Source organism: Malus sylvestris, chromosome 11 (assembly GCF_916048215.2).
Source record: "Malus sylvestris chromosome 11, drMalSylv7.2, whole genome shotgun sequence".
NCBI classification, from domain to species: Eukaryota; Viridiplantae; Streptophyta; class Magnoliopsida; order Rosales; family Rosaceae; genus Malus; species Malus sylvestris.
The window spans coordinates 7,310,471-7,336,311 of record NC_062270.1 but is presented as its reverse complement, the minus strand read 5'-3'; the positions used below and the strand labels follow the sequence as shown (position 1 = coordinate 7,336,311).

Below are 25,841 nucleotides of genomic sequence, written 5' to 3'. Positions count from 1 at the left end.
CGAACTTGCTCTCGAACTCGAACATTGGGATGCTAATCCCAAATTCGAGTGCGCAGCCCGGGATCAACAACAAGATCTTCCAAGTTGATTTCGACGCAAGCTTGTTTCGAGCTTTTCTCGTTCTCCTTCGGAGGCGATGACGACTCCTTTGACTCATCAGATGATTTTCTTTTCAAATACCGCTGCTTTGCTTCAAAATTTTGGGTCTTTTAGCAAATATATCATACGAACCAGAAATTCTTCAAAATCCCAATAATTATTCTTGTATCATCCAACAAGTAAAAATACTACAAAAATCTTCCTGCATTACTGCAAGGGTACACAAAAAATTCATTGAATTAAATTTACAGAGGAAAAAGTAAAACAAAAAAACAAAAAAATGGGGCTTTTTACATCTGGTGAGATGCAGAGAGCCAAAGTGAAGAGAAACTGGTGCTTCCGAGATCACTGGGCGTGCGTATGAGTGAGAAAGGGCGACATTTTAGAGTGAGAAGGAGAGAGTGAGAGAGAGGGAGGAAGTTGAAAACAGTTTTTGAGTCTTCAAACGTCTGAAAGGGAGAAAGGGAGGGAAATAGGGGCGAGGAAAGATCTTGCGGGAAGCGGCAGCGTAGTGGGGGGCACTTTGGACTTTAAGGGCATTTTCGTGTATTTGTAAATTTTTTTTTTTTTGTCAAACGATAGATTTTGGGCTCAACATCTTTCTACTATTGTGGTAAAGGGCGACTTGCTTTTTTTTCTTTTTTTATGATATATTTACACCAACTTGCCACTCCCGATATTTGAACATGAGACCTCTCATTTATAGTAAAGATAAATACCACTAAACCCGGTAGTACTGAGTGTCAATTGTTAAACAATGAGGTTAATAGCTCAACTAAAGAGGAATTACAAAATAATGTCTCGAGCACAAGCCGTTAGGTATTTCTTATAAAAAGAAAGAGTTTGGTCATACTCAAAACGGACCGGACTAAGCCCCAGTTTGGGGTTGAGGTGATTTAAAAAAAAACTGGAGTAAAATTTGTGTTTGCTAACTTAGCTTATTTTCAAAGTCACTGTCATTTTAAGCTAAAAAGTGGCAAAAAGCAGAAGCAGCAAAATGTAGCTTCTCAAAACCAGCTTTTTTTTTTCAAGAGGCGAGTCACAACTGTTTTACATAAAATTTTACTAAACACTATCATACTGCTTTTTTTTTTTTTTTTTCAAAAAGCACTTTTACAAAAAAACTTACCAAACCAGAAACAGCTTTTTTTCATAGACAACAATACCAAACCAGATATGTTGGTACTACAATTCCAGCAGAAGCAGTTTTTTTTCAAAGCACAGCAATACCAAACCAGCCCTAAAGAGTATCAAAGACGGTCGAGTAGGCCACTTCATAGACAACAAAATTTATTCCAAGACAGATATGTTGGTACTACAATTCCAGTCACATTGTAAATATATATAATATCAATATTATTTGTAGTTTAATATAATATTTAGACAATCAAAATTTGTAGTTCAATTAAATAGAGCAAAAGATGCTGACAAAGGCTCATTTCTTACTTAGGGTGAAAAGGTAGAGTAAAATATTGTTAGGTGAAAGAGAGAATCAAAAAGTGGAGGAGGAACTATTTTGCGATTCACACGTGTAATCCTAGCTTAGGAGTGACACTAATCTTCTTTGTACCATTCTAATTTTATGAGATGTCCAAGAAGGAAATTTCATGACGGGTTGCTCATAGCAAATTTTAGAGAACATTGATGCTCGAACAATGAAGATCTTGGTTGTCAAATTGGGCTTTGATTTGCTAGGGAGTTCAGTCTTTTTTTTTTTTTTTTTTTTGTTCGACTAGGGAGTTCAGGTTTCAATTTGAGCTTTTGGAGGGAGACACAAAAGGGGTGATTGTTTAATTATGATCTCTAACGAAATACAACATAAAGCAACATGATATTGTGACCAATGCTCACATTTTTGGTAATGGTAATTCAATCCAAAACTTCTTAATTTTAAAATACAATCTAATTATAGTATGGAAAAATTCCAATTGTGGTATTTTAGATGTTGGAATCGAAACATTCAGTTCACTAAAACGGCATCGTTATATAAGAAAAAGACAAGAATTGAACTTTCCATGTTCTTCTTTTCGATGATGGCTCCACAAGTCAGGGTGATACCGAGCTCTGCCATGATGGGCTATGCAAATCATGGATGCCATATTGCTAAATCCATCAAAATATTCTCAGCGAAAACTCACATAAGATATATCATCTTAATATTTTCTCGTAGTGCGCATCAATACGAAGATTTTATGGAATTACAAAGTTTAAGGATAATATGATAATTTTGTATTACCATGGCTGATTACGTTATGATGCCCGCTACCTTTATTTTTCATCCCTATTTTAAATTTCTTTATTTCCTTTCCTTTCCTTTTCTTTTTGTCCTTCCTCCCTCCCGCATCCTCTCTCCCTCTTCTCTTAAGCGAGCTGACGACTGCCGACGCAACATCTCCGTCGTTCACCGGTCACCAACGCCTGTCAAACTACACATCCAGATGGCTCTTGCCGTCCTTTACCCAATCCCCATTCTATAACTTCGTAGGCGATTTTCCTCAATTTCTAATTTAAAAAACGGTGACCCAGAGTTTTCCGGCCAACTTCCGGCCAATGTCGCCGGAATAGGAGCTCGACCCAAGAGGTAGAAATGATCCTCTTCTCATGGGCTGTTCTCCAATGTAAGTTCTTTTTCCAAATTTTCAACTTTCAGTTTTGGGATTGATTCTTGATTTCGAATTTTATTCGATTTTCTGTATGAATGTCGGAGATGAGACTTATAGTAATTGTTGTATCAGTGAAGTTGTTGAAACCCCTAACGATTACGTTCCCGGTTGATAGTTGAAGCATGTCTATAACATGCTGTGGGATTGAACTCTGTAGAACCTTGTATTGTTGTGAATAGGAATTATAAAATGTGAAAATGTGAAAATGTGGTAGGAAATTAGAAAATGGGGGCCAAAATCATGTTATGATGAAGACAATAGCTTAGCCTGATTCCTTGTTTATTGTATTTGTATTCAGCAGCTTACTTTGGTTTTGAATTGCGTGCTGTCCAGTAGATGTTTAAGACTTAATGTGGAGGAAATTCTCTCTTGAGGTTGCTTGAACTTACCTATTTGGTAGACAAGGCTCCTCAAGGGAGAGCTAGCCGGAGGTGTGAGCGGACATTTATTTAAGAAACGTTTTTTCTTTATCAAATATTAAGCATGCCTAGATAAATATGATTTCCGTTACGTTTAGGGGAAAACCAGATTTTATGAATTAATATCAGGCCTTATAGTGAATGATCATATTATTATAGTGTATCATAATATTATTTAGCCTACACATGATCAATATTACACGTGTCATTCTACCAGCATGTCATTCATCTTACACGTCTATGGTATTACAGAACTTTTAGCATTACAAATTGAAATGCAAATATTGGTAGCTAGAGACAACTTTTCCAAATTACCATAACAAATAAGCAAACACTAATTTAGAAACAAACATTAATAATCACAATCGAAATTTATAATACATCAAATAAGCAACATAAATAGTATTTTTGGAATGAAATTCTGGTGCAACAAATGACCTTTTATTGGCTTGTACATATGATATGGTAAACGAATTGCTGAAGCCACAACGTTCTGTAAACTCTTGTCCTGCATGCATTGGAGAATATTAGAAATCACTGAAATTGGAATAAGTTCAAATGGTAATACTTATTGTATATGTGTTTCAGAATATAGCGGTTTAAGGACCAAATTAATTTTCAAGTCACTTAGCACTACGGTTATGTTTATTGTATATGTGTTTCTCAAAACGGTTATGCTTGTTGTAGATCAGGTGAGACATGCTAACAGAAAAAGGTTATTCCAATATTATTGTGGAATCTGATAAAGGTTTCTTGAGGCAGTTGCTAATCCGAAAAGCTTCTTCCATCTTAATTGCTATTGGGTGTAAGACCCTTATTGGGCTTACATCTATTTAGGAGTCCTAATTGATTAAGGATAAAAGAAAGGAGGTAATATTTGATTATTCCGGATTACTTATGGTGAAGTATAGCAATAATTTTTGGGAATATCTATCCTATTAGGTCATGGATTTTAGAGGTGCTAAAGATCTGTATTAGGGTTTTCTTTATGGGCAAGAAACATAATACTCTCACCTATAAATATGAGGCTTAGGTCCCACTTTTATACACATTATTCTAGCACAAAACACTACCCCATATAGGAGTGCATAAGGCGTGTAGAGAGAGATGAAGATCTTTGCTTGTTCGTTGCTGATCATGGTTCAATCTTGTTCATATCAATGGCTTCTCAAGGTTAGTACTTTTAGAGTGCATATTATAGATCGACTTGCATTGGGTACCTCGAAAAAATGAATTAGGTAGCAGAATGTGGTTCGACTATCCTTATTGTTCAATTTTTTAACTACTATCCATGTATGTATATATTCTTTAAAACATGGTAGAATAATTTTTTGGGTACTTTATAGATAATTTCATCGGTTTTTACTAAACCTAGAAGAAGTTGGAGATGGAAACATGCTAACCTTTGTGCTTGATCAATCAATTGTGTTAGTCATCTTCATCCTCCCCATGGAATTCGTCATCTTCATTTTCATCCTCACTGTACAATTCGTCATCGTTATCCTTCCTGTTTTAGAAATAAAAGACATATGTTTTCTTGAGATAGAATTGAGTTTTAAAAAATAAAATTACGTAATACACTTTAGTGTGAACATATGCACGTACATATGGTATTTGACTAAATTTTGAGAACACCTTTGTCAAACTAAATATGAACTGTTGATTATGCTTGCCCTAAATTTGTAGTCAAAATTTTGGTGGTGGTGTTTGCCATATTATGCTTGTAGCTCAAAACCAGAACGTATTTGTTGGTTGAATAAATAGAAATTTAAGATTGAGCATATTCTTCAGTCCTTCGTAAAAACATTAGAAATCCCACGCATGCATCAAGGATCGAAAGAGTTGGAACAAACAGCTTGAAGAATTACTGTAGTCTCGAAAAGTTTATATATTGACGTCATTGTTTAGGAGAAAATCTTTGTTGGTTCAGTGGTTGTATAGTGATGATGCGGTCTTCCAGGCGGACACAAAAGTGACTAAATTAGAAACATTAATTGAAAGCATACCTTGTGTCATAAATATTCCTTAGAGTGGCATTGAGGTCTCCTATCCATTGAGCCACTCCCAACTCGGTGCGTACTTGCAATCGAGGATGTGTGTCAACATGCTTAGGATTAAATAGCCTTAAGCTTTGGACCGTCATAACCTCCAATAACTCCAAAGACGGCAACTTCAAAGTATAAGCTTCACCACAAAAATACTTGAGTTTTGGCAGACTTTCAAGCCTGATGAACTTCACTTTAGGTAATGTAATTATTTCATCGGTTTCTTTTTCTGCGGCCACGATTTCTTCCATCTGCTCACAGTTCTCTACTTCCATGTCCTCTATACTCACAAGAAGTTTGACTATGGACGATGAAAACAAGTATTTCAACTGGTTGCAAAGATTGACCCGCAGCGATTTCAAGTTTCCGAAGCTGCTTCTTGTCAACATCGGTTGTGAACTACTCGTCTCCCAAACTTGCGTTAAACTTGGCAAGTTAGATAACTGCAAGGACCTCAATTTATTGAATGCTTCAAGGGAGTGACTACTTTCTTCATGCTTCGGTCCCTTGACTTGGAAAATCACTTCCATTGAATCGCAGTTAAATACCATAAGATTTTCGAGATTATCATCATCATTTGAGTCCTCAAGGTTAGTTGGTGTAACCTAGAAAATTAAACATGATCAACAAGGTGATACAATACTAATTAAAAGTTGTACGTATAGAGGTTAATTGAACCTAATTTAAAAGCATACCTCCAAATTAATTGGACGTGGCAATATTTCAATGGAGCGGTCGGCGTTTGCTCTTGAATATGGTATGCATCCACATCCAGCAGGGCACCAATTTGATGAACGTGTTGGAGAAGTACTGAAATCATGACTTGCTGAATCCTTCCCACACTTGTTCTCCAACTTCTTTCTTTTTGGAATTACAGCACCCAATGTCTTCAATTTTTCGCATTTTACCACGTGCATAATTTTTGTGGATGACCATAGAAATGTAGATACCTCTGGACAAAGACTTGTGAGACAAGGCAGGTATTTTAGTTCAAATGTGTGCAGTTTCGGAAACAAAATCATGTCTTTTGTCACCTTGTCTTCATTTTCCTCTGTGATTTTGACTATAGTTTCCATGTCCGGACATTTTGATATCTTCACCTCTTCAAGATTCAAAAGTTCTCGGGCAATTAAATGCGAGAACACGTATTCTAGACCATAACATTCTCTCATTACCAAATATCTCAAATTTTGGAAGCCTTGAAATCCAGACGGAATGTTTTTCCACAAGTGTGTAAACGCACAATCAAGTATCGCCAACTTACGTAACTGAGGAAATGTTGGATTTGTCTGGCCATCCATAATTTTATGGATTTTCAGATCAAATAGCACGCCTTCAAACTTCATATCCTCCAATACTACATGTTCTAAACTTGGAAACCATGAAATGCACTTTGATGGAAATATTGCTTTTTCAAATATTCCTGCAGATTGATGCTCAACCCTTGCCGTTGTTTCCTGAAAAAGAAAAATCATTATCAGTTAAAGAAAAACTATACACCAACTTAAGCATTTCGTAACAATTTCAAATTTTCTCCTCATATTATAGGGATTGGAGAGTGGGACATACCTCTTGGTTGGAGTATAGCTTGTTGGCTTGGAAGAAACCAACCAAACTCTGTAGACGGCAGAGAGTCAAATTGGTTAATTTATGGAAAAATATCATATCGGCTTCCTCCACAAGTTCCCTCCCCTGCTTCCACACAATTTCTTCCATTTGATCACATTTATAAATATCTAGTCTCATGAGTTGTACCAAGTTTCTCGCTACTGATAATGAAAAGGCGTATTTTAAGACACCACAATTTACCAAGTGAAGCATTCTTAGGTTGGACAAAAAACTATCCGGAAGCTGACTATCTGACTGTATGCGAGGAAAGAGTGTCTGCTGAGTCCCACTTGTTCCATTGGCAAGATACTCGATATTTGGACAACCCATAAGAGACAAATATTTCAAATCTTGAAATCCTTCTTGGTCTAAATCAGTGAGGGTGGATAAATTCTTAACATTGCACAAACGCAATTTTTTAGATTTTTTCAACAAAAGTCTAACTGCTTGACTCTCCAACTCCCTTGCATCACTTTCATCAATCACCAAACAATTTTCGAATGCATAAGTTGTCATCTCCGGAAAATACATTGCCGATGTTGCGAAGCATATACTGAATTTTATTGTTGGGCTTTTCAAGACTATGTCTTTTGGCAACAAGTGGATGACATTGGGGGGTATATTTATGGCTAGAACCTTCATATGATCAGACAGAGACATCACCTCAGAAATGCTTGCCATCCCCTTCTCTTCTCTTCCTGTTCCAATTTCCCATTTATAAAAGCTACCAAACATATACAACTCTTCAAGTCTACATAAGCTGGATAAGATACCATGTGGAATCACCTCAAGATTCCTGCAGTTTGTCGTATCTAACAACCTTAACTGTTTAAGTCGTCCAATTTCCCTCGGCAATTCAAGCATGGAATGACAATCCCGAAAGCTGAGGATTTCTAAATTCTCCAAACTCCCAATAACATCAGTAGACATGCCATCAAATTTGGACCCATCTAAGCGCAAGGTCCGCAGGTCCTTCAGTACTCCTAGTGATCTTAATGAGCCTAAACCTTCCATTTCCACCAAAGCTAGAACTTTCAGTTCTTTCAACGCATTACCAAGGATGTCCATGCTACCTTCTGAAAAACGTCCTTTCATCGTCTGTAGAAGCTCAAGTTTTGGGCACTTCAAACCAACTGGAATCTTCGGATTTCCAACAAGTGAGATTGTAGTGTAAGGATCATATGTAGCTAAATTTGGCCACCCATTATTTTCAGCATGACTTCTTATAAGAAATCCATGTGGATCTCTTGAAGCAATTGATATGGCAACATCGCGAACTATGTCATGCATTTTTGTAGGCCCACTCCAGCCACCATCTAGTAACAAAAACCTTCTTTTTAGTTGGTCAACCAAAGAATGCACTCTATTTCTTGCTTCTTCCAAAGTATCGCTGTTGCTAAAATATCTTCGACCCCACCCATATCGAACCAAATCCTCAATTGCAATGCTATAATCTTCTGGAAATAAACAACAAAGTAAAAGACATGACTTGGCTTCATCACTCTCCAATCTATCATAACTCCATTTTATGCTCGAATAAACTTTGCCGTCTAGTCCAGGGATGTTCTCTGGGATAGATTTTCGCAGCTGATTAAGGGCATTAACCCATTCGTGCTTCTTTTTCTTTTCTAGGGCTTTTCCAACAGTTACAATAGCAATAGGTAAACCTCCACATTCATTTACGACCTCTTCTGCAATGGAATGGAAATCTGGATCATCGAAGGATTCACCTACGATTTCTCTAAAGAGCTCCCGTGATTCTTCTGTTGTTAAAGTTGGGACTGCAATAATTTGTTGACTTTCCATCGCATCGCAGACTTCCAAATTCCGTGATGTCAACAAAATTTTGCACCCTTTATGAGTATGTGCATAAGGAAGTCCTATAGCCTCAAAATTAAGCTCTCTCCATACATCATCTAACACAATCAGGATCCTCCTTATTTCCATGAGTCTGTCATGCAGCTTTAGTGCTCTTCCGGACTCAGAATCCTCATCAAATTTCAAATCTATTTGTGCTGCAATGTCCAACTGGATCGTCTTAATACTTGGGCTTTGAGACACAGTTGCCATTACAGTTTTATCAAACATGTTCAGTTCTGCTAATCTTTTGATGATTTCTTTCGCCATTGTGGTTTTACCCACACCCCCCATTCCACAAATCCCGATCATTCTTACTTCTTCCCTCTTCAAACCCTCTATCACCTCATTCATGTTTGCCATTCTAGACTTGAAATGTTTAAATCCGTCTTTGAATGTTGACCATATCTCTTGTGAAGGTGCAGCATGGGCCACATTTTCAAATGTTCCTTCGTTTTGGAGCTGGAGAACATGTTGTGTAATCTTATAGGCTTTCCGACTCAAGCTCCATCGATACATACATCGCCTTTTCCTGTTAATCTCAACCTCAAAATGCGACACTTTTTGGATCATTTCGTCCACATTCTTTAGCCAACTCTGAATATCAGGGTGGATAAATTTACCGTTCCTTTTGGCAGCATTTACCCATCCCTGCACTTCATTTTTCTTGTCACAGAGCTTTTTTATCTCACGCTTAAGATTTTCTAGGTTGGAATGGTTATTAATCAAATAGGCAGACTCTGTTCCTATTGGTGCGACCAATGACTCTCCAATTTTTGAGGCAATTGCAATTATAATTTCCATTTCCTTCTGAAATCAAAGATCTACTACCTAAAACCAAAGAAGCACTACCCCAACACAATATTAGATATTTTTGTCCTGTTTAAATCTAAGTGGTATTTTATTTTTATTTTTATTTTATCAAAGTTGGAGTTACGATTCAAATTTAGGCCCTTTTTCTCTAATTAGAAAATTTCTCACTTGACTAACAATTAGTTAGTATTAGTTCGAAATGCGTCACAAAGATCTATCAAAAAATATCCATGACAAAATATTTTTTTTTGGAGATAATCTTGGTTTTTCATTCAATATATTTATCCAATTCTCTTTTTAATAATTTTTTCGTACAAAATATTTTTTCTCCTAAAATTAAAATATAATTTTACGTTCAAGATAACGAAAATGGTGGATGTTTATATTTTTTTAAATTGTTATATATACATTTTATTAAGAGAATTATTTTGTATACATTATTGGTACGTTTATTATTGGTTTTCATACTTAATTTTGTTTTTTGGTATGTTCAGTTGTGCACATATCATTGATTGGTATGTTTAGTTTTAGTATTTGGTATGTTTTATTTTAGTTAATGGTACGTTTCATTTTAGTTTTTGGTATGTATAATTTTAATTTTTGGTACATATCATTGATTGATAACTTAATAATTATGTATTTTTATGTTGGAGTAATAATAATAATTTTGGTTTAAAGAAGGCTAGATTTAGGAGCTTTGGATATTGTTTCTGGAATAAATTGGTGGATTAATGACAGTTCATGTTATTTTGAATTTTAGAAAGAGGACGTTTTAAAAATCGTGGCACCAAAATTGTAGAAAGTAGTTTAATAAAAAGTCTAAAAGCTAGGGATGTTGGGTCTATCAAATTCAAAAATCAAGCACCTAGATCAAAATTATCTTTGAATATAAGATCATCACTGTGTTTAAAATAATTGAATTTTTATTTGAGTTTATTGTGTTGCTGGACTTGAATTAGTTGAAATTGTTGTTGATACATAGGGTTCTTTAGAAATAGACCTTTGTAATTTTACTTTTTAAACAAAAATCCACATATATATTTTTTAGTACATCGATATTTTTACATTAATAGGAGGGGGAGTTCGGCAAAGTCACACAATGGGTAGCCCAAAATCCACATATATTTAAATATCAAATTGAAACACACCTGTTTTTATTGAAAGTGGCAAGGTACATAGGCCAGGTAGAAGGTTGTTTCGTCCCGTTGTCCTTTACTCATTTAGTGGCTTCTGTCCAAGGGCAACTGAAATTGTATGTTTGGTATTAACTCTTGTAAACGGAATCTAAATCCATTGACATGTAGACAAAGAAATAACCTCATATTACAAACTATTTACATAATTGAAACAATATATATATATTCTCCTTTTTATTATTATTATATAATGATAATCTTCATAAAATAATTTACTTATATTTTTTTGAACCAAATGACATATGACATCCTTTATATCAAACCAAATGACAAAAAATGATTTACTTATCTATATATGTTAAGCCAAAAGACAAAAATAAAAATAAAAAAAAATTAAAAAAAAAATGAATCTTTCATAATTTACCTATACCTATATGTGAAATATAGGTAAAATAAATCCTGAACCAAATCATATCCTTTATGTTGAAGGTAAATTATAAGGTAAATTATTTTGCATGTATTATTACATACATTAACCACATTTTATTGTTATTATATATGTGTAGAGAAATAATTTACCTATATTTATATAGAATATAATTAAATAATTTTGGAAAAAAATAACATTCTTATATTTTGTTGGTAACTAATGCTCACATATTTTGAAAACGGAAAAACTAAACCAAAAAAAATCCTAATTTTTGCAAATTTGAAAAGCAACTAAGGAATTTAAAAGGGAAAAAAATAAAACAAATGAAAACCCTAGCATCATATCCTATTATTATTAATATGCAATGAAATCATGATTTTAAAATTTGTTTTTAATTTGACATAAGTTACTAGGGGTATTTTAGACAGCTAAAAATACAAAACTATGTGAAGTCAAAAGCTAATCAATAAAATTGTTGAGTTGGCGCCTAGTCATAGTGTTGGAGCTCAGCCGAAATACAATATTTGGCGGGTACTAGAATGTTAAATTAACACTTTTGTTTCTTGGTCAGAAACAACAAATCATGGAAAGAAATAGAGTTTTCGAAAAGTTCGTACGTACCTGTATCGTAAATCAACGCAATCAATTGTCCGGCAAATTAAAATTGAAATTTTGAAATCTATGCCTTGTTCAGCAACAAGTCATATGTCAGGTACTGGTAGTGGTGCTTCACAAATTTGCTAGAAAATTTGAATGCTGAATGTTAGCATGCATAAGGAGGGCAGATCATGCACATCAATGCAAATATATATGAGCAGAAAACTTCTATGGCGAAGAGTTAATCAGAGCTTTCTAACAATATAAACAGGAGAAGCAAAAAAAATATACATGTAAAGTCATTGAGTTTTTGTTAGGAAAATATAATATGATGAGTTTTAGTAAAAGAAAATTGAATTTTAAGGGGTAAAGTCATATTTTCAGTTGATGGTTTCAGTGCATGTGTATATTTATTTACTCTTTATTATTTTACAGTATGCAAATTTCGAATAGTTTACATTTCACCACCATATAGCGGAAGCGATTTCAAACTTTTTGTATTGCGATGAGAAAAATAAAAATTCGATTGTAAGGGTGGATTAGCTGACGTGGTTGAACATCAAAACACAATAACATATAGTACAAACACCTAAAACAATAAATATTGAAAAGAAATGGAGTTTCTAAGAAGTACATACGTACCTGTATTGTAAATCAACCCAATGCAACTGTTCGGCAGAGAAAAAAATGAAATTCTGAAATCTATGCCTTGTTCAACAACAATATGTCTAGTACTAGACCTGGTGCTTCACGAATTTGCTAGAAAATATAATGTAAATTCAACACTTTAGTTTCTTAGTCACACAGGGGTAAAAAGAAACACCTAAAACGATAAATATTGAAAAGAAATAAAGTTTCCAAGATGTACATATGTACCTGTATTGTAAATCAACTCAATGTAATTGTCCGGCAGAACAAAAGTGAAATTATGAAATCTATGCTTTATTTAGCAACAACTCATGTGTCTAGTACTGGTATTGGTACTTCACGAATTTGCTAGAAAATATGAATGTTGAATGGTATCATGCACAAGGAGGACAAATTATGTTACCTCAACAATGCAAATATATGAGCAGATAACTTCAATGGGGAAGGGTTAATAAGAGTTTTCTAACAATATAAATAGAGAAGGAATAAAATATATCTAACAAGCAATACCTCAAGAGGAGGTGATTCTAAAGTAAGGTATTTTTATCCTCCTTTAACAAGAAAAGGACAAAGTGAAAGAGAATGTGGTGTATTGCTTTCGAACCCATTTTGTGTTTCTCTTTATCAAGAAAAAGGTGAAAAAGATTTGGATGCTTTGCTCACGAACCATTTGGTATTCTCTTTAACAAGAAAAGGATAAAGTGAAAGAAAATTAGATGCAATGCTTCCCAACCCCAACTTCTCAAAGGACAATACATGGCTTGAGCCATCTTCTTCGTGGCATCACGTTGTTTCACGGTACAAACATCACAATTAGAATTGGTAATCGATTTTGAACAATAGTAGGCTTACTATTAGTCGTAACATATAAATTTTGTACGAATTCGTTTGAAAGTGTTTTTAGTAATTTTTTTTTTCTTCCAATTACAATTAAATGGAATCGAACTATGAACCAGCCTAATCCTAGTAACCCCATTTTCCAACAAGGTATCATAAGCTATCAGAATGTCCACCTGCAAGGCACATCTAGGAGGACCATTATTTATATGGTAATTTTTAAGACACTCCTTCAAAAGCATAATATTATCTCCAATTCGCCTGCCTTACGATGGTGGGCTCTGCAAATCATGGCTGCCATATTGCAAAATCCATCAAAAAAATTCTCAGCGAAAACTCACGTATGACAGATCATCGTAATATTTTCTCGTAGTGCTCATCAATATGAACGTGTGAGCGCAAGCAGAACGAAATTCAAAACTAAAATGAAGATTCCACAACCCTACAAAGTTTTATAATAATTTTGTATTACCATGGCTGATTACCTTATGTTGTCAGTTTACCTTTAATTTTTTGGTAAATCTCAGTTTACTACCCTCATGTTTCGTGGTTTTCAACATTTAGTACATCAAGTTTTTTTCATCCCAGAGTTATACCTTATGTTGTCAGTTTACCTTTAATTTTTGGGTAAATCTCAGTTTACTATCCTCATGTTTCGTGGTTTTCAACATTTAGTACATCAAGTTTTTTTCATCCCAGAGTTATACCTAAAGTGTAAATTTTGGGACAGTCTCATACATCCGTTAGTCAAACTGTTAAGTCTCCCGTTAACTGATGACGTGGTGCCCATGTGGACAATGACTGGGCACCACATGTCATTACGGGTCCATTTGGATTTTTTATTTATTTTTTAGAGGGGATTAGGTAAAAGTGAAAAGTGAAAACCACTTTTCACTCCCCCATAAATCGCGACCCCCAATCTCCATCCGAAACCCTACCAACTCCCCATCACTCGACCTCGCCGTCACTCCACCTCACACGCCGTCGTACGTTGCGCACACCTTTGCACATCAAAGAAGGGACACCGTTTCTAGGCAAGGTTGTCGTGAAGCCATCGCTGGCGATGGGGTGGGAAAAAAGGAGGATTGAAGTGGGTGAAACACTAGTTTATTGTAAGTAACCTACCTTTTTCGAAGTGTAGATAATATGGGTTTAGGTTTTCCGATTTTTCAATTTTGAATTTTAAGGATTAGGGATCTGTTAGTTCCAATCCCTTTTTTTTTTTCTATGGTTTCTGGAATTGTGTTTTGTAGTGGGTTTCCTGCATTGTTAATTGTTTTCAATTTGCATGTGGTTTTGTCTTCAATCGTGGTCCTAATTGCAACCTTTAAAAAACCCTGTATTCATGATCCCCATGGTTTTGTTTTCACCATTTTTCCTCATGGTCCTACTAGTGTTTTGGGTTTTAAAACCTTAAAATTTTACGATATTTTATGTTGTTTTCACCTTTCTCCTTGACTTTGCAGGCATGCCTGAATTATTTAGCCTTAAAATCAACCAGTGATTCCCTTCCTTTCTTCTTCGTTCAATTAACTCTCTTTCTCAGCAAAATCGTCATGGTTGCAACCACCAGACGACCATCACCAGAAGTTCGCCGTCGATCTTGGCGTTCGTGCGCGACCCAGACGCAAGTCGGGACCGAAAGTGTACCAAATGCCCAAGTACCAGTTGGGGTTTTCATCAGTGGTGGGGAAAAAGCTGAGAAACTTGTGAAATTTAGTAGAAAGTTGTGAAATTTGGTATTTGAATTTTGTGATCTGTGAGAAACTTGTAAAATTTGGACCTTATGTTTTGTGATTCATGAGAAGCAGAGGTGGGGTTTGATGGGAAAAGAGGTAGAGGGAGAAGGAAGAGAGGCTTGACACGGGATGGAGAGGTGGGGTTTGACGGGAAAAGAGGTAGAGGGAGAAGGAAAAAGATAAAGTAATAGTAAAATATTAATATATAATAAAATATTAATTATATATATATATATATATATATTAATTTAATATAAAATAATATAATATTGCAGTCTTGCTTTTTAGTCCGACGCTGCACCAAACACTTCACTAAATCAGTCCAACTTAGTCTAGTCTAAGCCAGTCCAGCTTAATCCCTGCAGCTAGTCCAGTCTGAGGCAGTCCGGTGGAACAAACGCACCCTTAAGGACTCCCCAGTGTGGAAAGATCCGGAGGAGATGCTGGTCAAGCCCTTGTACCTGTAAATTGTGAAGCATTGCTAATGAAAGCTACCGGCACAATGTGAAAGTATGTATTTTCTCAATGATCCTTGTAATACACAGGTTACTGGCACAAATGTCGTCAATTTGAAATTTTCGATCCATTGAAATGGTAAGTCATGACTGAATATTATATGATTCACTAGGTAACACCGAGTTTTGAGAGCACGAGGAAAAACTCTTAACTGCTTAAGTTACGAATCATCTGTTAAAACTTGAAATGGATCGAGAACAAACAATTGTTATTGGATGAACATCAAAACACGTTTCCACGAGTTTAAACAACCCCCTTAATAATCTTATACCTTGATTTTTTTTCGGTATGAGAAGGTATTAGATATGCAAAATCAATGTGGATTCACATTTTTTCCTCTCAAATCCTTGGTTGTTAGCAAACATACAATGAGAATGATATTCATTTCTTGTAAGCAAACATAATACGAGTTTTTCCTTTAATTGAATGATAGTTTGCACGAAGAAATCTAAATCATTTGAATGAATATTCAAACTATAGCATAACAAAAGAAACATGCTACTTTAATCAATTGAACCTGAGCCCCGATGACCTATGAGCAGGGGTGGTTCGGTATGGGATCCCATACCGAAACCCTTGTCCCGATTCCCATACCGAAATTTTCGGGAATCCCAATTTCAATACCGATCCCAAACCAAATTTTCGGGAATCTCAATTTTCGGGAATCCCGAAATAGTTTCGGGATTTCGGGACAAATCGGGAATCCCGAAATAATTTTGGGCTTTTTGACAAAAAAAATTAATATTGGTCCAATTGGACAAAAACCTAATATTGGGCCATGCCCACTGAATGTAACAGCCCCATATGGGCTTAACTTGATTCAATCAAATGAAAAAATTATTGGGATAATTGATGTTGGCCCGGGTCTGCCAATTTGTGTTGTTATGAAAATGTAGGGTTCACAAAGTTTTGGGTAACATCAATCAAGTTCTACTACACATGCATGCAATAAAAATAAATTAAGTACCAAATCCAAAAGCAAAAATATTAGTTACAAGCCAAGGTTTTAAAATAAATAAAGTAACAAACCCAAAAGCAAAAAAATTAGTTACAATCCAAAGTTTTAATAATTAAGTTACAAACCAAAAGCAAAAAAACAAAGTTTCAAGTTTATGAAGATTGTTGACCTCTTCGGCCCCTTCTTATTGGCACTTGTAATTTTCCCCTTGATATTGATGGTTGAGCCCTTCCCCTTACAATGGGTGGTCGTGGTCGTGGAGGTAGTGATTGATTTTGACGTTGTTGAACTTGTACTTGAGGTGGTCGAGGAGGTGGAGGTGGCATTTCATTTTCTTGTGTTGTATTATCCTCACCTCCCAAATTAGCCATGTCTAAAACAATAAACCACAAATCATTTACATTAAATTATAGTCTAATAGATAATAAATACTAAAAAAATAAAAGATGAAATTAAATTGTTTACTTGCTTCTTTCTAAGCGTTCAAGCTCCTCGTAGAAACATAATTCGTCAAGGGTAGGCTCCTTGTAGAAACAAAATTCTTTTCCTCTAAGCCAATCACTAGTACACACTAAAGCCTCAACCGTTTTAGGTGTTAAGGAAGCTCTAAAAGGATCAACAACTCTCCCACCAAGACTAAAGGCATTCTCACTAGCAATGCTTGCATTCGGCCATGTAAGATTTCTCCCCATTATTATCGGTGATCGTTACCATCTTAGCATCATTCCACGCCGGACTTGGACCCTTTCTCCTATTGCCCTTTTTCCGAGGAGGACCACCCTCCCATTGTCTCACTACTTCTACTTCCTCTTCCTCCTCTTCCTCCTCTTCCCCCTCTTCTTCTATTTGTTCTAATGCAATATCCTCCTCCATATTCGGATCATCATCCCAACAATCTACATAATAATCATCATTATGCAAATAATCTTGAGGTGAGGGAGTACCTAGTTGAAGGGTACCACTAGGTTGGGTTTGTTTTCGTTTTCCTAATACCGAGACCATATGTGTACTAGATTGGCTCCTAGACCCGTTCATCCTAACAAATAAAATAACAATGCACAATAATATATATCACAACCACAATTCAGCATATATCCAAATTCCAATCAATAAATAAAATAAATGGTTAAAAAATTTGAGCATTCAACATAGAAATATATGGTTGTGAGAAAAAGAACTCAAAATATATCGTGTATTTGAACTAGGAAGCAAATAAAAACCAACTTGTTTCTAAACTAGGAGAATATAAGTAGCTTGTTTCAAAACACTAAATTAATTACCTAATTTATCAACACTTATTTGTAGCGCTTGTATGCTAAACCTTTAAAAGTTGTCGAGCATCAGCAGGTTCAAGAAAAACAACCTGATGAATAATAATTCAAGAAAATAATTAGTAGAGAATCACTCTTTAACAACACAGCAACATAGTAGACTAATATGATCAGTAATCTAGAAGTTTCTTCCTCTCTGCAGTATGAAAAGATTGGGAGAACAAAAGTACATAATGAGGCATGATCAACCAATTGTCAAAGAGTGGTTGAAAAACTCAACTAATTAAAAAACCAAAAGCAAAGTGTCCAATTTCCTAAAACATTACAAAACTACTCTCTTCTACTCTCTAATACTGTCTGAATGCGCCACAAATTCCTCTATATTCCATTAAGTCAAGAAAACAGCTCCTTTGACAAAAACTACACAATCACACAAATGCCAAACACATGACATGCGCAACGGTTTACAAAATAAATCTGCTACATTTGTTCTTAAGCTCCTTTCGATCCTTCTCTTGAAAATCCCTTAACTAAACGACTAGACTAGATTAAATGAAAATCTTAAGTTAAACATTAACCCAAGTAGAGTATTTTGACTGAAATTTTACCCCATTTGATAGAACTTAAAAATCTTTACAAATTTTGTTACTTTCCTAATTTTCTCAGCTACCAAACAGAGCATGATTTCTTCAATTTCCAAAACTGAGATTCCAAAAAAATTGCAAATCTCTCTACTTTCAATTCAAGCTCATTGAACAGTAAAATCAGATCAAGATTTCGAAAAGGCAGAGCTCAATTCTAGCTAAGTTCCAGCTAATAATCTCATAAAAAAATCAAAACTTCACACAAAAGGATCTGTACTTTGCACCATCTTCCAATTCAAACCCAAAAATCAAGTTTACATTAGCAAAAACAGAGAATACCAGCAAATAAAAAATTGAAGAAGGAGAAGACAGATATATGACGTCTCACCTTAGGCTTAAGTTAGTGTGGCTTCCGCAGACAATCCCAAGACTAAATAGCCTTTCGCGAGGTGGGTATGGTGTGGTGGTGGGCCGATGGTTGGCCGGAATTCGATAGAGACAGATGAGATGAGGGCTCGATGAGGGAGGCTCGGTGAGATGAGATGAGGGATGCGCTTCGAGTTTCAATGGAACGGAACTACGGAAGTGAAATGGGATGGGAGCTGACCTAAAAACAAATGAACGGTATAGATTAAATCCAAAACAATGAACGGTTAAAATAATTCTCTTATAATTAAACAATTATATATATATATAATATTTATTTTTGGTTCGGTATGGGAATACCGAAAATATGGACATGCAAGACCGAATCCCATACCGAAAACTTCGGGAATTTTGCTTTGGGATTTTTTTGGTTTGGTTTGGGATTTTTGGGATTTTTTTCCACTATGAGTTAGAAAAGAAATAAAAAAATCCAAAAAATAAGAAAGAAAAGAACAATTATATACGGCGGCCCACCATACAGGGCCTTTGTGAAATTATCGCACTACTTGTGGTGGAAGGAGAAAAGAAAGGGCAATAATCCACTAACTTTTCCGGTTGAAATCCCCCCGAAAAACAAAACCGTCCATCGCATATACACGCTATATTAACTCCGAAAACCCTAATTCGTACATTATTAGCTCAGTGGGATTTTTATTTCCTCCTGCTTTCGCTTCAAATCGGACGCTTAAACCCCTCTGCATTTACAGCTACCACTTTCAGCGCGTTCGATTCCATCCCGCCGAGTAAGATTACTTAAACCCTCTCTGCTAATTCATTCGGTTTCGAAGAAGTTTGTGTAAATTAATTTGCGAATTGTTCAGGTTCTAATGGCTGCCCCCAACAATGCGCCGACGGTTTTGGACAAGGAACAGGTAAGTACCCTTTTGCTCATTGTTCCAAAGTTTTTACTTTTTGTTCTCTAAAAATGAATTCAAGTTTTAGATTGGATTTAATGCATGCCCAAGACTGGATTTTGGGGAAAGTTTTGGAAATTCATGGTTAGATTGTTCAATTGGTGTTGGGAATCTGGGTGTTCTGTGAGTTTGGGCGTAATCGAATTGGGTCTTATTTGTCTAATTGATCAATGATGGCGGTGTTTTGACATTAGTAAAAGTGAGACGTGGATATTTCTTGAGAGTTAGGAAGCAACAAGATGGTTAATTTTTACTCTGGTGTGATGGATTTTCTGTTCTTTGGTTTTGAATTATTGTTCTAAATTCGTGTTTTTCAAATAATCTCTGGTGGGTTTTCGAAAGACCTTAATTTGGTTTTAAACAATTGTGCAAATTTTTGGTATGGCAGAGAAGGAGATGGAATACAGGGTTGAGTTGTTCAACAAGTAAGTTTTTGACGGCATTGTTAAATATCACGGCATACTAATCTAGTTTTTTGAAAGTTGGGTTTGTGCAAGGCTTATTATCTGAATAATTTAAGCTTGTCTCCTAGTTAGAGCAATTCTTTAGGGCCTTCTCGTTCACTATTATTTGTTTGTTTATTTTGACTTTCACCTGTGTCACTTCTATTTCCGTTGGAGATCATACTTTGTTCTGATGAGCATGTATGATTGTGCGCAAAAGAACGAATGATATTTCTGAAGCTACATTATCTGGTAGTCTTGTGGCTTCAGTTTGTGAGCACTAGAGTACTTGTCACCCTTGTGTTATACACTTAGACTACCACATCTCGTTAGGTTGTGCATTTTTAGTTAGGTATATGCAATTTTCTATCTGTGATACTTTAGCTTCCGAGTTATTCGGTTTTCATTTCTTTGTTTAATTGGTTCATTTATGCAGGCTCACCGTGGAATGTCCTCAACCCAAGAGGTAAAAATGATCTTCTCCTCATGGAAAGTCCTCTGATGTAAGTTCTTTTTCCAAAATTTCAACTTTCAGTTTCGGGATTGATTCTTGATTTCAAACTTTTATTTGATTTTTCTGCCTGAATGCCGGAGATGAGATTTGTGGTAATTCTGTGAAGTTGTTGAAACCCCTAACAATCACGTTGATGTGAAAATGTGGTAGGAAATTGCATAGCCTGATTCCTTGTTTATTCTTTTGTGGCTTTCTAGCTTGTCACTAGTCATAAGATTTGGTTTAATTGGTAGAGCAATATTGTGAGGTCTTCGCCTAAGCCGATCAAAGACAGAATATATGGAGTGCAAGTTCAGTGCAAATGGAGGCCAAAACGAGTTAGGGGTGAGGATCGGTGATCAAGAAATACCAAAGAGCGATCGTTTTCGTTACCTAGGATCTATCTTGCAAAAGAACGGAGAATTAGATGGAGATCTCAACCATAGAATACAAGCTGGATGGATGAAGTGGAAGAGTGCATCCGGCGTGTTGTGTGACCGCCGTATGCCACTGAAGCTCAAGGGAAAATTTTATAGGACGGCAATAAGGCCGGCGATGCTGTATGGCACAGAATGTTGGGCGGTGAAGCATCAACACGTACACAAAATGGGTGTAGCGGAGATGAGGATGCTTCGTTGGATGTGTGGGCACACGAGAAAGGATAAGATTAGGAATGAGGATATCCGGGGTAAAGTAGGAGTAGCCGAAATTGAAGGAAAGATGAGAGAAAATCGGTTACGGTGGTTTGGACATGTGCAAAGAAGGCCTACTGACGCTCCGATTAGAAGATGCGACTATGGGACAGAGGTTCAGGGCCGAAGGGGTAGAGGAAGACCTAGGAAAACTTTGGAAGAGACTCTAAGAAAAGACTTAGAGTACTTGGATCTAACGAAGGACATGACACAGGACCGAGCACAATGGCGTTCTAAGATTCATGTAGCCGATCTCACTCAGTGACTTGGATTTTCCAAGTCTCCAACCGAGAAGTTTTCCTCACTCAGGAAATTAAGGGAACACTACCTCAACCTACATGCTCCACTCACAAAGCTCCAACAAAAGAAAATTCAAAGAACTTAGCGAAGAAGGCTTTGGTGTATTTAACACAATACGTTGAAATGAAGGAAAACTTATTTATTGATATCCCCGATAAGCTACAAATATGTACATATACATGAGTCAAAATAAACAAACAAGAGAGAGCCTTCACAAAGGTTGCTTAGGAGAAGTCGCAGCAGTCGGTAGAGCCCCAGAAAGAGAAGGCACCGGAGGGGGATCATTCGGAGCCTCAGTACTGGACAGAACCCTAGAAGGAGGAGGCATCAGAGGTTGATCATTTGGAGCTTCATTACGCGGTACAGCCCCAGAAGACGAAGGCAATAAATGCCTTTGGAACAAACCCACAAATCTCTGATGATCAAGTAAAACCTGACCATCAGATTCCTTCATCTGGTCCAGCTTCCTCTTCATGTTTGTAGCATAGTCATGTGCGAGACGGTGCAACTGTTTATTCTCATGCTTGAGCCCTCTAATCTCCTGTTTGAGACTCATCACTTCAGCCGCCAATGATTCAACTTGGCGGGTTCGAGCAAATAGGCGTTGGGCCATATTAGACACAGAACCTGCACACTGAACACTGAGAGCCAGAGAATCCTTAACAGCTAACTCATCAGATCGTTTGGAAAGTAGTCTGTTATCTTTGGGAGTGAGAAGGTTCCTGGCCACCACCGCAGCGGTCATATCATTCTTCATAACGGAATCCCCAACGGTAAGAGGACCAGTAGGGGAGACGAAGGATGGGCGCCATATGTTGTCTGGAGAAGGCGGGGCTGCCTCTTCAACAAGGTTCAAGTCAAAACGACGGTCGGAGGGGCCAGACATTTTCAAAGGTGTTGAAGAGAGAAGAGGTCGAACAAATCAAGATCTTAGAAGTGTAAGAATGGAGCTTGTACTGGTGGAGATTCAAGTGTGCTTTGGAACTTAATGCCAGCCCCTATAAAAATCTGCACTCGACGGAGCTTCAGAAATCGAAGAGGCGCCTGCTCAGAAATCGAAGAGGCGTTTGCTTTCTCAAAAGCTGGGCTGCTCAGAGACCACGAGGGTCGATCTCAGAAATCGAAGAGGCGTCTGCTTTCTCAAAAGTTGGGCTGCTCAAAGACCACGAAGGCCGATCTCAGAAATCGAAGAGGCGCTTGCTTTCTCAAAAGTTGGGCTGCTCAGAGACCACGAGGGCCGATCTCAAAAATCGAAGAGGCACCTACTTTTCCAGCCTTGGCAGCACCTGTCACACGCACACTCAGCTTTGCGGAAATTATGGGCATTCTGTCGAAGACTTCTGGTGAAGTAGAAAGCACATGAGTCTTACTGTTCAATCACCCACTTCCCACACGCAATAGTAGTTCATGTGTATCACAGATAACTCTGCCAAAGTTCTCTGCCAAAGTTGAGCACGTGAAGCTTGCAGCTTCCACTACATCGCTCTGACCAAGACGGGTAAAAGAATAGCAAAGAAACAGCACTAACAAAGTTTAGACACATAAATTTTGAAGGTCTAGCTACCCCATATTATTACCCACAAGGGTAAAGGAACAGTATCACTGCTGGATAATTGGAAAGTCCTTGTGTGTCAACCTCTGTGCTTCGTGGCAAGGTAGACTAGCAAACATGCCCAACCTTTACTCACATTCGAGAAAACACTCCCAACAAGATTGCTTGCTCCAAAATCGAAGAGGCACCGTCCTCCGAATCTCGAGAGCCAGACTCCCAACATGACTACTTTCTCAAAAATCGAAGAGAGGGTAAAGAAACAGTACCATTGCTGGATAATTGGAAAGTCCCTGTGTGTCAACCTCTGTGCTTCGTGGCAAGGTAGACTAGCAAACATGCCCAACCTTTACTCACATTCGAGAAAACACTCCCAACAAGATTGCTTGCTCCAAAATCGAAGAGGCACCGCCCTCCGAATCTCGAGAGCCAGACTCCCAACATGATTACTTTCTCAAAAATCGAAGAGACATCGTTCTCCGAATCTCGAGAGCCAGATCCCTGATAGGATTGCTTGTTCGAAAACCGAAGAGGCAACACTTTCCCAACTACAAGAGCCGGATCTCCTTGGATAAAGCTGTCTGTAATCTTCACACGCAACATCAGCTTTCCACATACCACAGACCACTTTTTCAAAGTGCTCTGACAGGGTAAAGGAATAGCATTACTACTTGTTGTTAAGGAGACTCCTATATATGTCAACCTCCATCCCCAACGGACAGACAGACCTGCAAAAATGCTCAACCCTTCCTCATATATGAGAGGGCACTCTCAACGAAGCCTTTCGAAATATTCAGCTTTCTTTCCCCCCGATAATACCTCTGCAAACAAGTTATACTAGAGCAAGAATATCTCATATCATCAGGGTTAAAAGCAAGAGTATCCCATATCATGCTTTTTCCCTGTCTTTTCCTTTGGCCTTGTTCTTACCTGCAAGACAAGGAGAAAGAGAGCAATCAGTCAGCACTTGGAATCAAGCTTCCAGCCAGGAACTGACTGCCTGGAACTTACTTACCTGGCATTGCTCTCGAGTACTCATCTTCAACATCTTATGCTTCCAGGGAAGATACCGCATCTGCCTGAGGAACAGATAGGGCAAGTGAGAAGGATACAAGGAAGCATGTGGAGACAAGCGTAACAGCACACGTGCCGATACATCCATTACTCTGTCAAAGCAAAAGTATCCCATATCAGTAGGGTCGAACGTACTCTAGATTTGATGGACTTGTTTTGACCCTCAAATTCTTCAGTCGGCCTTATACTCTGGAGGAAACCAGAAAACCCTCCAGCTCAGTTCAAGAATAAGCCTGTGGAAAGTTACTTCTTCAAAAGCAAAAGTATCCCATATCATCTCTTCTCATTTTTCTTCTCTTTATCCTTCATGCTGCCTGCAAGATAGGGAGAATGTGAACAATCAGCCGGAGCTCTGATTGCTTACCTTGTCTGTCACCTCTTTCAGCAAATCCCCTAGCTCGGCAACTTGAGGGACTCCTACTACATGGTTTGTATCGCGCTTGACCAAGCCTGAAACTACAAGTAAGCTTCAAGTGAAATTGATACATTACCTTGTGCATCTCCACCAGTTAAAGATACCACCCCTGGATGGAGGAAGAGTACTTCCAGAGAAGATGCCACATCTACCTATGAGACAGATAAGGCAAGTCAAGACGATACCACATTCCGATACTTAGAAGTTTCGTGATTACGAGATCATTCTCCCACAATATTTCCTAATGTCATTTGTACTAAATCATTCACCTGTACTCACTAAAGGAAAGCTTGAACCTATGTACTTGTGTAAACCCTTCACAATTAATGAGAACTCCTCTATTCCGTGGACGTAGCCAATCTGGGTGAACCACGTACATCTTGTGTTTGCTTTCCTATCTATATCCATTTATATACTTATCCACACTAATGATCGGAGCAATCTAGCGAAGATCACAAAAAGCGACCGTTTTCGCTACCTAGGATATATCGTGCAAGAGAACGGAGAATTAGAGAGAGATCTCAACCATAGAATAGAAGTTGGATAGATGAAGTGTAAGAGTGCATCCGGCGGGTTGTGTGACCGTCGTAGGCCACTGAAGCTCAAGGGAAAATTTTATAGGACGGCAATAAGGCCAGCGATGTTGTATGACACAGAATGTTGGGCGGTGAAGCATCAACACGTACACAAAATGGGTGTGGCGGAGACGAGGATGCTTCGTGGGATGTGTGGGCACACAAGAAATGATAAGATTGGAAATGAGGATATTCGAGGTAAAGTAGGAGTGGCCGAAATTGAAGGAAAGATGAGAGAAAATCGGTTCCGGTGATTTGGACATGTGCAAAGAAGGCCTACTGACGCTCCGGTTCGAAGATGTGACTACGGGACAGAGGTTCAGGGCCAAAGGGGTAGAGGAAGACCTAGGAAAACTTTGGAAGAGACTCTAAGAAAAGACTTAGAGTACTTGGTTCTAACGGAGGACATGACACAAAACCGAGCGCAATGGCGTTCTAGGATTCATATAGCCGACCCCACTTAGTGGGAAAAGGCTTTGTTGTTGTTGTTGTTGTGGTAGAGCAATATTGTATGCAATATTTCCAGGACCAGAGATGAGTTCTTTCGCATCTCCCCAATCTTTTGCATTTCTTAATGTTATTTTCCTTTCCATAACCTGTGTTTTGTTTGGGGTAAACGTGCTATAGAAATAGAATACATATCTTCAGGGAGCGTTCTGGTTCTCCAAAAACTCTTGGATATCTTCTGGGTCTCAACCGTTTGGCATCATACTTTCGCGACGTGGTCAAATTTTCTCTTG

General features: G+C 37.4%; 2 protein-coding genes and 2 long non-coding RNA genes across 7 annotated transcripts; 2 read left to right on the top strand and 2 right to left on the bottom strand.

The window, feature by feature from the left end:
• Positions 1-2,369: 2,369 nt before the first annotated feature.
• Positions 2,370-3,329, top strand: LOC126589176 (uncharacterized). The gene is made up of 2 exons (XR_007611738.1): positions 2,370-2,717; positions 3,096-3,329. It is a non-coding gene; the product is annotated as an uncharacterized LOC126589176 (long non-coding RNA).
• A 144-nt stretch (positions 3,330-3,473) lies between these two features.
• On the bottom strand, positions 3,474-12,742 carry LOC126589095 (probable disease resistance protein At4g27220). Of its 3 annotated transcripts, XM_050254284.1 has the most exons (9): positions 12,544-12,742; positions 12,310-12,426; positions 11,692-11,810; positions 10,653-10,748; positions 6,796-9,539; positions 5,922-6,683; positions 5,188-5,831; positions 4,585-4,661; positions 3,474-3,689 (listed from the first exon to the last, which is right to left on the bottom strand). In XM_050254284.1, the coding sequence occupies exons 5-8, from the start codon at positions 9,493-9,495 to the stop codon at positions 4,610-4,612; spliced, it is 4,158 nt and encodes a 1,385-aa protein (XP_050110241.1). In that variant the 5' UTR covers positions 9,496-9,539; positions 10,653-10,748; positions 11,692-11,810; positions 12,310-12,426; positions 12,544-12,742; the 3' UTR covers positions 3,474-3,689; positions 4,585-4,609. The 3 variants fall into 3 exon arrangements, with proteins under 3 accessions (XP_050110241.1, XP_050110240.1, XP_050110239.1); XM_050254283.1 differs by lacking the exons at positions 10,653-10,748; positions 11,692-11,810; positions 12,310-12,426; positions 12,544-12,742 and having other exon boundaries at positions 4,585-4,688; XM_050254282.1 differs by lacking the exons at positions 10,653-10,748; positions 11,692-11,810; positions 12,310-12,426; positions 12,544-12,742 and having other exon boundaries at positions 4,585-4,684.
• A 6,392-nt stretch (positions 12,743-19,134) lies between these two features.
• LOC126589174 (uncharacterized) lies at positions 19,135-20,698 on the top strand. 2 transcript variants are annotated; one of them, XR_007611732.1, is made up of 4 exons: positions 19,135-19,389; positions 19,468-19,518; positions 19,949-19,985; positions 20,440-20,698. It is a non-coding gene; the product is annotated as an uncharacterized LOC126589174 (long non-coding RNA). The 2 variants fall into 2 exon arrangements; XR_007611731.1 differs by lacking the exons at positions 19,135-19,389; positions 19,468-19,518 and having other exon boundaries at positions 19,890-19,985.
• A 908-nt stretch (positions 20,699-21,606) lies between these two features.
• LOC126589140 (uncharacterized) lies at positions 21,607-25,593 on the bottom strand. Its single transcript, XM_050254369.1, has 2 exons — positions 23,385-25,593; positions 21,607-23,166 (listed from the first exon to the last, which is right to left on the bottom strand). Exon 2 carries the CDS (start codon positions 22,372-22,374, stop codon positions 21,700-21,702), a length of 675 nt encoding a protein of 224 aa, XP_050110326.1. The 5' UTR covers positions 22,375-23,166; positions 23,385-25,593; the 3' UTR covers positions 21,607-21,699.
• Positions 25,594-25,841: the final 248 nt, after the last annotated feature.